Here is a 15,064-nt window from a genome sequence, read left to right as displayed (position 1 = left end):
CAAGTCTTGATTGGAAGGAAGGAAGGAGAAACTTTCATTTCAGCGTTCTGTAGTCAAATGTAGTTCTTGCAGCTTCCCAGGAGTCTGAGATTCTCAAAGATATCAAAGATGGCTGTGAAGATGTAGAAGAGCAATGTGGACATTTGAAGGGTGAAGCAGCCCAACAAAGAAAAGACAGAATGTCTGATCTTTTACCACCATCACATACAGTTATAATTATTAAAAATGAACTAATTTGTCATCAATATCCAATCTATATTGAATTTCTTTTTGAATCATTAGTTGCTTTAAATTTATCAGCAATCAACTGAGCGTTTTGTGGACAGATGTTGCAGTTTATGTAAATGAATAAGTATGAAAGTACAGTATGAAGACATAGGAGCATGCACAATACATTATTTTCTCCAACAATTTCTTACTTGATTCTTGATTTGTTTTTGTAAAGATAAACATGCCCACTTTAATTTGTGTGACATCTGTACAAATCAACCAGTGCAGATTTACGACTAAGGACACCAGATATTATTTTTTTTTAAAGTCCACTTTGGCCTGACTCATCTAACGTACTGTCGTACTCATCAAACTGGTGTGGTGTGTCTTCGTTGGGCTAAGGCCTCTGTCACACTGTGTATTCAAATAAGCTTCTGGCTTCACTTCACACTCAAGAAGCCGGTTTCTGTCAGGCCATAGGGCAGTGTACTGATTGCTGCCTTTCCACCAATAATGAGCTAATTTAGCAAATCATTTCTAAGTGCATGTTTTCAATGGGATGCACACTCACTCACACACACTCACAGAGCATTGCCATGATCTCTCCGTCCTTGATCTAGGTTATGCTCTCAGCAGTTCAGAAGTGCTCTCATTAGTGTGTGTGTGTGTGTGTGTGTGTGTGGTGTGTGTGTGTGTGTGTGTGTGTGTGTGTGTGTGTGTGTGTGTGTGTGTGTGTGTGTGGTGTGTGTGTGTATTCACCACATGTGCTAGTTAGCTGCTGCTGCCCCAAAATTAAAGCACCAGACATGTAGCTCCCCTGTTGTGAAATTCATCTGGTATAATGCCGCTAGAAGCAGCAGGGATGGGACAATCACAGCTTCAGATAATAACAGAGAGAAAATGTTGCAGTATATAGAATTTAGAGTTTCCCATTTGTTTTTCTTATCCTGTAAGTACAGCATAATGCATTTAGTTCATCTTCCCACTCACCTCACAGGCTTGTATCTAAAGAGCTTTTTCTCAGGTAGACAGAAGCCTTCACACAAAGAAGTAAAACCACAGAATCATTAAAAGGGTCCATAAACTTCTTACATTTAACTTTTACTGTGGCTCATTAAAACCAATAACCCCCCAAAAATGAAGTGCAAAACCTAAATGGTGAAATTGCTAGATTAATTATCAATAACTGTGGGCACTATAAGGAGAATGAATGTCTTTTTGTTACTACCTCTACAACATAAACTGCGGTATAAAAAGCTAGACTGCAGTTTTAGTGAATAGAAGGTTATCTAATACAAATATAAAATTAACTTTTCCAAAAAAATTAGGAGGTATGCATAGGATGTAATTGTAGTGTGAAAAGCTCAGGCAGCTGTCATCGTTATTTTAAGCAGTTTTTAAACAGGTCAAGCCTAATATAGTATTAGCATGTATTAGTCTCTCTGTCCACAACTTTGGTCCAGACTAAAATATCATGACAACTGATTGATGCATTGCCATGAGATACAGTATATGCATTCATGGTGCCCAGACCATAAATCCTTTATGACTATGATCCTCTGACTTTTCCTTTAGCACCACCAGCAGGTCAAACTTTCAAATTTCAATTTATGACTTTACATTCAAATTTGATGAAGATGGTCAACATGGTAAACAGCATGTTAGCAGTGCCTTTATAAACATGTGTGGCTGTATAAAATCTATACATGTGCATTGTTTTAAGACCAAAATCAAGTAGACAAGATAGTCCCTTCCCCAATTAAATGGGTAAAATACAGTGAAAAATAAAATATTTTTTGTTGTGGTTTGTGAGCATTGTGGGATCTGAGGCTGAGGAAGACTGTAGTTATGAAGTAGAGAATACAGATATAAAATATTCCATAATGTTCTGAGGCAAGGATAAAATGTGTCATCCAATGCCCAGAGTAGGCAGCCTTTCATTTCAACTAAGACTATAATAAAAGATTCCATTCATTAATTTGTTGTTTGGGTGGGCACTCCATGGCATGATTGCCCTTCATCTACTCCTTCATTGTCAAATGAGCCAAACCTCTTCTCCAACCTCTTTACTTATGAGACCAGCCATCTATCTCTCTCTAACTCATTCCCTCAAATGGGAACCACTCCTCCTCATTCACCCAACGGAGAGCTTACAGGCTGGAACAGATGAGATGAAGCGCGCAGCAGTGCTGAGATATGGACCTGCAGCAGCAGGCAGAGAAGAGGAGGATGACATGCTTATGTCATCCAGAAATGAGTTAAGTGTGTCGTTTTGTGCCAGACCTCACTACAGGTTTCACACAATCATGGATAACAGAATGGTTGTAACAGATACTCACAAAGCCAGAATAGTTTCAAAAGCCAAACAAAAAGCCAGCACAGTGTCCTTGCTGCCACGTCCTTGCAAGGGCCGTCAAACCCACTGATTAATGATCCAGGAGTTCTCTCTCACACACACACACTCTCACACCACACCACACACACACACACACACACACACACACACACACACACACACACACACACACCCACAAAGCAGGTGCTTTGGGAATCAATTCATCACACTTTATTTTGTGTGACCCTGGCTGATGTGGTGGCTAGAGAGCAGCACAATACACTCTCTACACAATAAGTGTAGTATAGAAAAAACACACACACACAATGGCCTCACCAGACGACAAGTCCATTGCTGACAAATCAAAACTATCGTTTCTATAAGGGCTTTATTGGTATGAGTGTGATAGGGGAAAGAATGAGGCAAAGTAAATGTGTGTACAAATTATTACATATTATTGATATTAATTGAATCCACTAGCATCAGAATACAGCACAACAGGGTGAAGGACACGTTTGGGTTATCCCATGATATGTTTAGATATACTGAGGATTAAGAGATGGGTCACTAGGCCATCCCTCTTAAGTCTTGCAGGTGCTGGTTGAACTGCTCAGCACTTTCTTTGGCTGTAAGCAGCTGCTTTTCACACCACTGAACAAGAGCCTGCTGCAACACTTCCACACGCGCACCCCGGAACCATGCAATCTGGGAGAGACACATCACATGCATGTTAATACATACATGAATGTCAACAGGATGTTACATGACATACTGTAGATGGGTGAGTTGTGTGGAAACTGAGAATCCAGTTTTAAATTTGATGTTTTACTCCTGTTTAGCTACTCCAGAAAGGTGATCAAACTCCGTCTCCACCGCTTTCTTCACTTCCTCCATCTGATGAATAGGAGGAGCATGTCATCATAATAATATTCTTAATGAAGATTATATTTGCATCTAACATCCTCTCATCAGCTTTCCTGGTCCATGCTCTACTGCTGAATCACGTCAGCAGAACGTTAATGACATCTGCTGGTCACACGAAAGCATGCACATCTGACCTGAACAGTGTGTCCTTGTGATACATGTGTACAGGCACTCACAGCAGCCTTCTTTACAGGCTTGGCCTTCTCTGCATTCCTTCTGGCAGACTCCAACTCCACTAGTTTACAGGTTCTCCTAAAGAGCATCTCCTGCAATGGATATAATAATCGTGTTACACACAGGAGTGTTAGTCAGAGGTTGTGACATGTCATATTTCAATAGAAGGCCAGGATTCAAGGAAGATGGAGAGACAATATGATGAATGTAAAAGGACTTTAGAACTAGAAGACACACCTTTTCTGCCTCCTGGTAGCGTGACTCCAGGTCCAGGCCTAGCCCAAGAGTGCTCACGTTGTTCTCAGCAACACTTGTCATATTTTTCTGCCCACACAAAAGCGCATTATGTGCATTGTATTCGGCAAAGCAATGATGCATTGCTATGTTTATATATGTTCAACAACTAACCTTCATAGAATCAAAGACTTCTGATAATTTCACACAAGCCCTGCAAGAAAAAAAGTGATGTCAACTTGTCTACTTTTTGTTTATCAAGCTGATTTATCGTAAATGGTATGCAATGTTTAGAGGCATTGGCCTGGGACCGATGCTATTATTGTCTCACATAGAGAAAGCCTGTTTGTCAGAGTCTTCCCCTGATTCCACACAGAGGTGAAGAGCAGCTGAGAAGTGGCCACAGGCCACTGCTATTTCTGTAAACAAATTCAACATGGAACACACACTGACATCAGACTTGGGGCAGATAGAATTTGCACAGTAATGTGGATAAACACTAATACATTAAATATCCTCCTATGGATTCCGACTGTTGAATCTGTACACAAACAAATCCTAAATAACACCAACTGATGAGCACATTGTGTCTTTCCTATCAAACTTGAGATAAAGGTGGCTTACTTTGCTCAGTTTGCACCACATCCAGGAATCTCTGCAAGGAAAAAAAAAAGTTCAAAAATCACACTGGAAAGTGTGTCTGGTTGTGTGAGAGAAGAAGAAAGGGAAGAGGACAAACACACAGGTGATTGGCTCACCTCAGCTGCAGTCTTGGCACAGCTGGTAAGAACAAGGTTATGATCACGTTCAGTTTGGAAGAACTCATCCACATCCTGCAGACACAGACATTATGGTATAAAACCGGACATACTGGTCTAGAGGCTGTAAGTAGTGTTTGTATGAGTCCTAGTTGTGTACCTTATGGCCTTCTTTCCTCTTCTCTTCTACTGCTTGACTTAGCCGGTTGAAAATGTTTTTCCTAACTCTCTGTCTGCCTGGAGGCTAGACACAAGGACACAACTAAGCATGGACATTTTTCAAAGTTAATACTGTTCAAGCATAGAATATACATCTTCCCAACATGAGTGGAAAAAAAAACCCAGATCCACAATAAAAGCTGCTTATGCTCAATACATAGCATTCCAGACTTGATGAAACTCAGTCAGACAGAAAAGAACTTACTGTATTATCAGCAGGATCGGAGACACGTCCAACACTGACAGAACTCAGGCAGCTTTACTCAGTGTGAGTGTATATGTGTGTGTGAGTGTGTGTGTGTGATTTACTCTTAATACAGTTTCTCATCAAAACTGTGCATATGCTACATGCAGCAATACTCCCTTGTACACTCTGACAAGAGGAATATTTATAATTATTTACACACAAGAAATTATAATTTTAGCGATCAACTGTTTATTGTTACCACTGTTGACCAGTATGTTGGATATTCACAGGGCAACTTCCTGGTATGAAACTCACAGCTTCATACCATAAGTTGACAAGATCCATCTGAATGAACCATTAGTTTGAGGCTAGAGGTAGAACCTCGCCTTCAAGTCCTCCATGTATTTGGAGGGTATAATTTGTCATGTGATTTGCTCCATTTCCTCTTCTGAAACCATTTCAGTGAAAGTTGAACCTTTTATTATCCGCCTCTCTCATAAAAAAGTATCCCATTGCTCCCTTTTGCGACGTTAATGCCCCGTTAAAAAGAGGGGTTTAAAAAAGGGGGTTTTTTTGTGTCCCTTCCCCCTGAGCTAGTCAGAAAATCCTACAGCTTTTTTTCTGCTGAGAGCGGTTGCAGCAATCTCCGGAGGGAAAGGGTTTCCAGCTTTACATAGGCTGCCCCCCTAAACCCAAGGAAACTGCAGGAAAACCCCAAAATTTTTATCATCTCACACCTGACCTCACAAGGGGAAAAAAGACAATACGAATGGGGAAATGTTGGTAATTTACTTTAAATCTAGTTTATTTTTTTTAAAGGAGGTGGTTCAGATGTATCACCAAGCTGTTTCATAAATTGGGGTGCATTCACCCGAGCCTTTTCGGAAGAGGAGGAAAAATTGAAGCCAAAAAAAGTACAATTGTGTTTCCCCCAAAAATTTTAATTTTAAATATATAGCCCCTTTTCTTGGGGGGAGGAACACAATAAGGTTTAATTTTTTTTTTTTAAAAGCACCGGGGCTTGGGGTTTTCAATATGCACCCAAATTGCCCGGGGTCACATAGAAACACATGTGGTTGGGAATACCTGAACAAACAACCTCAGCCCCACACAAAAATTTCTGGGAGAAAAAGCCCTATAAAACAACCCAAAAATAACTTTGGGAGGAATTGTCTTGAAAAAAAAAAAAAAAGCCAAACAGACCCCCAAACTACTACTTCATTTTCACCCGCACTGGACCGGGGAGCACTAAAATCCGTTTTCCGACTACAAAGAAAAGGGGGAAATTTAAAAAATGAAAGGGGGGAATAAATTTTAAAAAAAACAAAGGGGCCCAGTGGTTTAGCTTGAAAAAATAAACATTTTGGGTTTGATCTTCTCAGTTTTCAAAAACACTTGTTTACAGGAAAACATACAAACCCTGTTTAAACCCCTTCATTTTAACTACAATCGCGGTTTTTTCCAGTTCAGAGCACACAGATTCACAAAAGGGGAAGCTCAAAAGGCGTTAAAAAAAAAAAAAAGTAAAATAGAGGGAGCATGCACACAAAAAAAAGTTTTTTAACAGCTCCCCAGAATCCACTTTTGGGTTTGGGTCTTTCGGCTGAGCATATGATATTCCAGAAAATAATCTTGGGCTTTTCGAAAAAATTTGCATAAGGGTTTTCAACAAAATAAGGGATTGTCGCAGATGAAATAAAGTACGCCCCTTTATCCCTGTATCCCGGGCCATCCCCCCTGAGGAAAAAAGGTTTTCTGCTCACCATTCAAAATTTACATAGGGGCCCCCCCACATGGGACTCCCCCCGTCCCAGACAGTGGTACAGACGAAAGGGGGACAACAGGGTTTCGAGCAGACTGTTTTTCAATTTCCATATTTTTAAAAAAAACAACTGGGTTTTTTGCATCTTTGATGTAACGTTACTTCCATAAATAAAAAGTAAAAAGAATTTTTTTTCTCACCTTTGGGAACAAAGGAAAGGGAAGTTAAGGGCCCCCTTTCAACGCCTCTGTGCCCTTGGTTTTTGACCCAAACTTCCTCCAAATAGTGTTTCCCTTTGTTTTTTCTTCCTTATTTAAACATTTTTCTAGCAATTTTTTCAATACAAAACCCAAATTAATTCCAAAATTATTAAAAATAAAAATAGAGAGTATGTGGCTCCAAATTTCTTCCTGATAAAAAATAGATAAAAATGCAACAGATTACAACGCAATAGACAATACAATTAGACAATGAAAGACAGATGATAAAAATTATATGTGAAGGTAAGAAAAAAAGAGACCATTAACAATAATAAAAACATTATAATGATTGGTTAAAAAAAGAAAAATAAGTGACATTAATTAAAAGCCAATTTAAATAAATAGGTATTCAGCTGTCAGTTTAAAATGTTCACAGAACCTGCATCTCTTATAGCTCTTGGTAGGGTATTCCATAAGTTTGGAGCATAGATTAAAAAAAGCAATTCAACATTAGTATGCACGCTAAATTTAAAGGTTGTTGTTTAAAACTCAATTTAGCCCAGACTGTATATGTGGATGTCTCCATGGAGTAAAAATCACATGACACTCAGAGGTTGTCATAAAGATCCTTTTCAGGCATACTTACCATCATTGTCAAGTTTGTAAGTTGATGATTCCAGTCCGTCTTTTATCAGCTTTGTAATGCTTCTGTAAATCTCTGTTTATCTCGATAAAAGTGTATAAAGCTGTAGAGATCTTTTTGTGTTGGCTTTAAAGCGATCAACTGCTGAGAAGGCACAGGATATCCTTTTAGGTCAAAGTGCACACTGATCCTGTAAGAAATGGAGTAAAACAATGCCAGATCTAAAGTGCTGGCTCAAGGGAAAAAAAGACTAAATGGTGTGTTAGTCAGTAACGCAGGACCTTTCGACACACCCACACAGAAAAAGTGGCATAACGGTCCAATCAGTTTCCCCAGCTGTCAACCTTACAACCTCACAAATCTGTAAACAACCATTGAACTTACAAGCTATCCCATAAAAGAGGCAGAACACACACAGCTAGCGGAAGTTCTACACACTGAATACATACACTGACACTGACATAACAATTCAATATGGAGACTTTATTATCAATAAAAGACAGAAAATTAAAGCAGTCATACAGGACAAATATACTGGATATCTAGTAGCTAGTAGTAGTTTTCTTCATTTTCATCGTCTTTGTCAAAATAAAAGCTGAAACCAGGTCCTTCAAAAGAGTAATGTTCATATGGACCATTCTCATCCTCCCCATCCTGATGAAAGCTCCAGTGGAAGTATGACTCCTCCACAAAGGGACTATCATCGAAGACATGGAAGAAGTCTTCAAAACCGAAGTGGGAGCTTGTCTCAGCATGTTCATCTGCAGACGCCTTGTTTTTTAGGAAAGCATCATGGCCCACACTGTCATATAACTTCCTTTTCTCCTTGTTGGAGAGCACCATGTAGGCTAGGGGAGGAGCAAACTATTAATATATTATACTAATATTAATTTTACTTTTGGTTGAGCTAGAGCAATAAACACTTATGTACAAGTTCATTAGGTAAACCTAGCTAGGTAAGACAGTCCTGCAATAACTTCATGAAAGTATACTTTTCAGTTTTTCTTGAAACCTTTAGAGAGATGTTTATTCAACTTTACAGTTATTTTCAGAGGCTGTAGCCTGTGGTGACTTCTAGCTCACCCTGTAAGAGCGTGCGCCCTATGTAGGCTGAATTTTTTGCAGCGTCCTGGGTTCGAGTCTGACCTGCAGCCCTTTGCTGCGTGTCCTCTCCATCTCTCTCCAACCTTTCCTGTCTATCTACTGTCATTATCTAAAAAAAAACTATTGCATTTACTGGATACAGTGTCATTCATATTTCCACCCCAATTATGTTAACAAGGGTAGACACAATATTAGAAACACTCTCTGTATAATGCACTTTACAGATCAACAGCACTATAAACTACTGCCTCCAAAACAACAACAAAAATTGTATATCCTTCATGAAAGTTGGATTTATTGAAGGGCTGTTAATATAAACTGCATCAGTAGCCAACCAGCTGTGTCTGCTTTAAAAAGCAAACTGGCTGTATTTATGAAGCCTATTAAAAGAATAAATAACTAAATAACTAATCTTTTGAAAGTGATAGGTTAATTTAGCTTGTGTAAACTACATACAATGTAGGCTATATAAAAAGGTTAAGTGTGTTGCTCGCATGATTTACCTTCTGCTATTTCTCTGAAAGTCTTCTCTGCATCGGCGCTTTTGTTCTTATCTGGGTGGTATTTTACGGCCAGTTTGCGGAAAGCCTTCTTTACCTGGCTGTCCGTTGCTGCTGGCTCAACATTGAGAGTATCATAGTAATTTCTGATCGACTCTGAGGCAGCAGGCAGGGCTGTAGATAAGCAGAGCAGTAGGACCACGCAGGCATGCATGCAGTGGAAAACACTTTGCACTGCCATGCTGGCGTCTCTGAGCGCAGATGAGGAACTTAGACAACTATTACACAGAGAAGTTATCTGGAAATAAAGCTTGCGGTTTGACAGCTCATGGATCACATGTAGTCTACACGTCAGCACTCAGCAGGCCTGTAGGTATGCTACTCTGTTCAACCCGAGGAACAGAATAGTTTACTTTGACTCAACTGACAGTTTCGAGACTTTTAACGCCCATTGAGCCGAGAGACACAACGCGGTGGTAAAAGTGTATCAAATGAAATGTAACCTCTGCCACATCTGTTATTTCTAAATTAGCTCACCGTCGTTTAGCGATTGGATTGCCTCCATACTGTATTCTGTTACACTTTTAAACCGCGTATTAATAAATTCCTGGTTAAAAAAAAATGTACATTGCAATTTAACATTATTGCCACTAGAGGACAGAAAAGCACAAAACACAGGAGAAGAAGAACCTGAATCTAAAATGGGAATAGTAAACGCAGGCTGAGAATTGGCAACAACAGTACACTTTTCATTATAGGATAAAAAAACAACGTGACTTTGTGATTTGTGCCAGAAGGCTGAAACAGCATTGTTGTGAATGCAGAACATTTACACAGGAAAGGAAAAAATGGTGAACCAATTAGGCTACAGGAGATTACATATAAGTATATTAAGAGTGTGGAGACAGTGGAGATAGTGGCCAAGAAATGAAAGTGTTACAAATTGTTTTTAAGAGTGACTGGACTAGAAAGACAGCTGAGGGAGAGCCTGTAGGAGGCAGTAATGCAACTGTGTGGATACCAACTGCCGCTAAACCTTACAGAAGAAGAGGATTGTCTTCATCGTTGGTAGGGAAGTATGCATCACGAAATGTGGTAAACAACAGACCTGGGGCCTCGAGGAATTGTCAAAAGTAACACATGCCTGGTTGCTGTTTTAAGTAGAAATAGATGTATACATTTCACTGAATCAGACCAGGGCTTTCAAGCGTGGGAATCCCTCGGGAACAATCTGGATCCTGCTTCTTCTGGGTTTCTATTTGGTAAGACCACATTAGCATTTAGCCAATTAGCTAGATAACGTTTGCTAGCTGATATAGCCTAACATGGGTAGGTTTAACGCTACTTATTCAGGTACATGATGCAACAGAGTGTGCTTTATTTGCCGACAGCTACCCTTCAATTTAGCTTCACATCATGTAACATTTCGTTATTTTACCAAAGCACTAGCTAGTCTCGCTGGCTGCTGGTCATTCTCCAGTGACGACAATAACAACAACAACAGCAGTGCTACGTTTACCAGGTTTTGTCATTTCCTCCCTAGCCATATCACGTTTGACCATAACAGTAACATTCCCTTCCAGGATCTTTCATATCCATATTCTCTTGTACTTCTAAAGCTTAACTTGGGTTTATGTTTTTGTCTTGCAGATCTTTGTATAGACAATTGCAGTACACCAAGGAAAAAGCTATTCATGACTTCATTACCTGTATATGTGAATGTTTGGCAGGTCACGTCCGCCCCCCTCATACACATGAGTGCTGTTTTCTCCTCGAGCTGGGCCAAGCGCCATGCCTGACCGGGATAGCTCCTACCTGTCAGGTGGCGGTGGAAGTGGTGGTAGTCTGGGTGAAGAAGGAGGACCTGGGTCTGGTTTGGCAGGAAGCTCTGCGGAGGGCAGAGGGGGGTCAGGAGGAAGTCTTGGAGGCAACGGCTCTGGGAGCATGGGGGGAGGAGGGGCGCTCGGAAATGGAAACAGTTGTGGGAACGGTGGAGGTGGGGGGCAAGGTGTAGGACTGGAGTTGGGCGGTGTCTGCAGGGATTTCATTCGCAATGTCTGCAAGAGAGGAAAGCGCTGCCGCTTTAGACACCCAGACTTCAATGAGGTGCCAGATTTGGGAGTGCAAAAGAATGAATTCATTTTCTGCCATGACCACCAGAACAAGGAGTGTAGTCGCTCCAACTGCCGCTTTGTCCATGGATCTAAAGAAGATGAGGATTATTACAAGAAAACAGGAGAGCTACCCCTCAGACTAAGAGGGAAAGTGGCAGCACGACTGGGTCTGTCCCCCATGGATCTCCCACATAGCCGCGGTGAAGTCCCTATCTGCAGAGACTTCCTGAAGGGAGAGTGTCAGAGGGGCAATAAGTGTAAATTTCGCCATGTGAAAAAAGACTTTGAATATGAGCCATCCAGGGTTGGAGTGGGTGGTGTTATAGGGCCAGGTGCCAGTGGAATGGTGAATGCTGGGGGAGGGATAGGTGTTGGAGGAGGAAGTGCCTGTGGAGGAATGCAAGGACTTGTCGGAGGTGGAGGTGGAAGTATTATGATGGGGATGGGGATGGGTTGCCCCAGCCTGGGTGGTTGCAGAGATCCAGGTATCACAGGAGTTGGGGGGGTAGGTGGAGGTGGGATGAGCACTTGTCTGTCCGTAAGTTCTACAGGGCAACGGCGTTATGACAGGAGCTCATGCTCAGTATATGACCCTCTGCTTGAAAGTGGGCTGTATGATGCGAGCTCCCTGGAGGCCTCTATGGACCACACTGCTCTACAGTTGAAGAGACGGCGGTTAGAGGGGCTGCGCCTGGCAGATGTCAGTGGGGGTGCGCACTATGAGTTGGGATTACAAGCGTCCTTGCCACCCCGTCCTCTGGAGTACAGGTTCCTGGAGGAAGAGAACTCCCTGCTGAGGAGGAGAGTAGAAGAGTTGAAGAAGCAGGTTAGAATGAGCGATTTGTTAAAAAAAAAAAAAAACTATTTGAAACTTAAATCAAAATGTTTAGACCTAAACATCTTTCTTTTTTTTTAGAACTGTTAGGTTGTTTCCCACATGAATAGGAGTTGTATCAGTTAAATTTAAACATTTTTGTATTTATCATGCAATATTGTTTAAAAAAACCAAACTAATAACAGGTATAATGGCGTGCAAAATGACAGCCACCTTTTGACATTATAATGCAGTAAAATACAATGTGTTAAAGTCTTAAAGCTTTAGGGCTTAAAGCACTGAGCACAGTCACAGAAGGCTTGTTTCACGTGGACCACCACGAGTTTTGTTGTCATTACTTAGAATTCTGAATGGGGGGTAGCAGAAGCTACGCACTATTGCTTTAAACAAATAATTAAATTTTATAAGCTCAAGATAGAATCTGTTGTATGTTGTTGTATCAGATTGCATTATATTGTCAAATGTAACATAGTTTGTATGCTTCCTGAACTAAATTAATTAATATGGTCCTTTCACATGATAGTGTCTTGTAAAAGTCAAATTCAACTTTAGTCACACAGACTTCAGTTAAGTTGTTTTATATTTGACTGCCGGATAACAGGCAATTGAATATTCCTTGAGGGCTGTACAGTGGAGATTTTAACAAAGCAAATCATTGTCATCCAACACAAGACTTCTCATCTAAAGTTACCAGAGCATCTGAAGACCAGCATATCAACATCTTGCATGGATGAAATGGAAAAGCCAACTGAACTACATCTTGCTTTTAGGGCTGGATGTTTGAAGTATTTCTGAAACAATTAGTCAATTGATTGAACAGAAACTATTTTGCTAAACGATTATCATTAATTCATTTTTCCAAGTAAAAAATATGGTTCCAGACACTCAAATTTGAGTTTTTTTCTGCTTTCTTTGTCTTATATGATAGTTAACTAAATAGCTTTGGCTTTTGGACTGTAGATAGGCCAAAATAAGCTATGTGCAGACATGACCTTGGGTTTGGGAAATTTTCTTTTTTCATTATTACAGCAGCTTCTAAACTTGTATTTGGGTGGCGGAACTACTTTTTTTTTGTTGACATTTGGTTTACAGACTGTGCTTGGAAGGTATATGTGTGTGTATATATATATATATATATGTATGGACTAAGTTTTTTTTTTTTTTTTTTTTGGACTGGAGGTAAGTTGGTATCACAGATAAATCAAAGTAAATTAGCAGTTTGAAAGTAATCATAAGAGTTGGCAGTATGATAGATTAAATGCTGTAATGAATGCACTAAGGACCCTAAACAAGCACAGATATGTCAGAGCTGTTTTAAATCCAAGGAGCAGCTGCCTTGAAAGTGTTTTTTTCATTACAGTCATATGACTAAAACCCTAATGAATATATTTTGGTTACATTTAAAAAAGAAAAGACATTCTGCATCATAAGACACAGGCACACTTTGTGAAGAGTAAATATAATTTTTACAAGAAATGAAATGAAGTTTTTACAATGGACTTTTATGTAGCCCAGTCCTTTTTTAACCCATGTCTCATGTGTTTCTCAGGTTTCAAATCTCATAGCCACAAATGAGGTTCTTCTGGAGCAGAACGCCCAGTTCCGTAGCCAGGCCAAGGTAATGACGCTGTCTTCCACTCCTGCACCCACTGAGCAGAGTCTGGTGCCCCCTGTGGGTGCAATAAGTTCCTACAATCATAGCATCGCCCAGACTCACACCACCCTGAGCAGCGCTGGACTGCAGCCTCGGCCTGTCACCCAGCAAGACCTGGTGGCTTCTACCGGTGCCCCTTCGGCACCACAGAGTAATAGTGCACCACCTTCAGCCCCTCCGCCTCACCTAAACCCTGAGATCACCCCCCTCTCAGCTGCCCTTGCACAGACCATTGCCCAAGGGATGGCTCCTTCTGTTTCTATGGCACCTGTGGCTGTATCTGTGGCACCAGTGGCAGTGTCCATGACGCAGCCTCTGCCTGGCATCACCATGAGTCACGCCACTACCCCAATGGTGTCGTACCCTATTGCGAGTCAAAGCATGAGGATTACCACTCTACCTCACTAACTAATTGACTGATGGATTGTAGTACCCACATGTCAGACTATAGCATCATTAACTGTGTTTTTGTAACATAGAAAATCTAGATTCAACTGATGATGGAACAGTGAAGTAAAGACACTTGTACTTCTCCACCAGAGGGCAGGATAAAGACCCTCACGCTGTGTTCTGTGGCAACATTACAAAGACATTTTTCATACAGACTGTCTGACCTGTGATCAGTTTGTGTACCAAAGAGATCTTTTCAAACACAGGCAACAAAATGGCAACAAACTGAAAATATGTACCATATCCACAACACTCTTGTGTCGACCTTGAAGACTTTGGAAGCTGGTTGTTTATATTGTTGTGGATTGCTCTGGTGTAAATTAACTTTGGTACTTTGCACATTGACAAGAAAAAGAAATAATAACAGCCACTCAACAATGACTATTATGTTGTCTGTTACTTTGTTACTCCAGTGCACAATTCTTTTTTTATACTTAGTTCACACAGGTAAGGTAAATAAGTCATGCAGAGAGAGACAGTTTCTTGTGACAAATGCTCATGTTTACATATAGCTAGAGTTGTTTGGTGGAGTCACATTGTGACAAGTTGAATATAATACCCTCTGCTTCTTTAACAGCCACAGATCTGTGTAGGTCGTGTACCTTGGTATCAGGAATGTAGTGGAGGCCTAAGCTAAGTATTTAAAGAATGGACATCCACCCGTTTTTTAAAGCACCGTCGAGACAGCATCTCTCCTCCTGGTGCATGCAAACTGCGTCGTATACAAGCGTAAAGTGAGTGAGCTCGGAAAACAGTACTCA

The 15,064-nt window shown here is 40.6% G+C and overlaps 3 protein-coding genes across 5 annotated transcripts; 1 reads left to right on the top strand and 2 right to left on the bottom strand.

Annotated features, from left to right (window-relative positions):
* Positions 1–2,919: 2,919 nt before the first annotated feature.
* On the bottom strand, positions 2,920–7,655 carry si:dkey-28n18.9 (sorting nexin-6). The gene is made up of 10 exons (XM_032513040.1): positions 7,650–7,655; positions 4,796–4,879; positions 4,636–4,710; positions 4,502–4,532; positions 4,209–4,296; positions 4,052–4,091; positions 3,881–3,967; positions 3,646–3,735; positions 3,374–3,439; positions 2,920–3,250 (listed from the first exon to the last, which is right to left on the bottom strand). The coding sequence occupies exons 1-10, from the start codon at positions 7,653–7,655 to the stop codon at positions 3,113–3,115; spliced, it is 705 nt and encodes a 234-aa protein (XP_032368931.1). The 3' UTR covers positions 2,920–3,112.
* Positions 7,656–8,142: 487 nt separating this feature from the next.
* On the bottom strand, positions 8,143–9,861 carry LOC116688167 (dnaJ homolog subfamily B member 9). Its single transcript, XM_032514004.1, has 3 exons — positions 9,788–9,861; positions 9,254–9,528; positions 8,143–8,494 (listed from the first exon to the last, which is right to left on the bottom strand). Exons 2-3 carry the CDS (start codon positions 9,489–9,491, stop codon positions 8,196–8,198), a joined length of 537 nt encoding a protein of 178 aa, XP_032369895.1. The 5' UTR covers positions 9,492–9,528; positions 9,788–9,861; the 3' UTR covers positions 8,143–8,195.
* Positions 9,862–10,242: 381 nt separating this feature from the next.
* On the top strand, positions 10,243–14,684 carry zc3h10 (zinc finger CCCH-type containing 10). 3 transcript variants are annotated; one of them, XM_032514000.1, is made up of 3 exons: positions 10,243–10,512; positions 10,981–12,190; positions 13,749–14,684. In XM_032514000.1, the coding sequence occupies exons 2-3, from the start codon at positions 11,042–11,044 to the stop codon at positions 14,259–14,261; spliced, it is 1,662 nt and encodes a 553-aa protein (XP_032369891.1). In that variant the 5' UTR covers positions 10,243–10,512; positions 10,981–11,041; the 3' UTR covers positions 14,262–14,684. The 3 variants fall into 3 exon arrangements, with proteins under 3 accessions (XP_032369891.1, XP_032369893.1, XP_032369894.1); XM_032514002.1 differs by having other exon boundaries at positions 10,286–10,512; positions 10,901–12,190; XM_032514003.1 differs by having other exon boundaries at positions 10,305–10,406.
* The last annotated feature ends 380 nt before the right edge of the window (positions 14,685–15,064 follow it).

This window comes from Etheostoma spectabile, chromosome 4, assembly GCF_008692095.1.
Source record: "Etheostoma spectabile isolate EspeVRDwgs_2016 chromosome 4, UIUC_Espe_1.0, whole genome shotgun sequence".
Taxonomy (NCBI): domain Eukaryota; kingdom Metazoa; phylum Chordata; class Actinopteri; order Perciformes; family Percidae; genus Etheostoma; species Etheostoma spectabile.
Note: the sequence above shows the minus strand (reverse complement) of the source record. Positions and strands in the feature narration are given on the sequence as shown.

Coding starts and splice junctions, on each gene's coding strand:
- zc3h10 (XM_032514000.1), top strand. CDS start 11,042: ATGCCTGACCGGGATAGCTCCTACCTGTCAGGTGGCGGTGGAAGTGGT. Junction 12,191..13,748: donor TAGAAGAGTTGAAGAAGCAG/GTTAGAATGAGC, acceptor TGTGTTTCTCAG/GTTTCAAATCTCATAGCCAC.
- si:dkey-28n18.9 (XM_032513040.1), bottom strand. Junction 4,092..4,208: donor GACAAACAGGCTTTCTCTAT/GTGAGACAATAA, acceptor TTTTTCTTGCAG/GGCTTGTGTGAAATTATCAG. Junction 3,736..3,880: donor GCTACCAGGAGGCAGAAAAG/GTGTGTCTTCTA, acceptor TATCCATTGCAG/GAGATGCTCTTTAGGAGAAC.
- LOC116688167 (XM_032514004.1), bottom strand. CDS start 9,491: ATGGCAGTGCAAAGTGTTTTCCACTGCATGCATGCCTGCGTGGTCCTA. Junction 8,495..9,253: donor TTTCAGAGAAATAGCAGAAG/GTAAATCATGCG, acceptor CTCCTCCCCTAG/CCTACATGGTGCTCTCCAAC.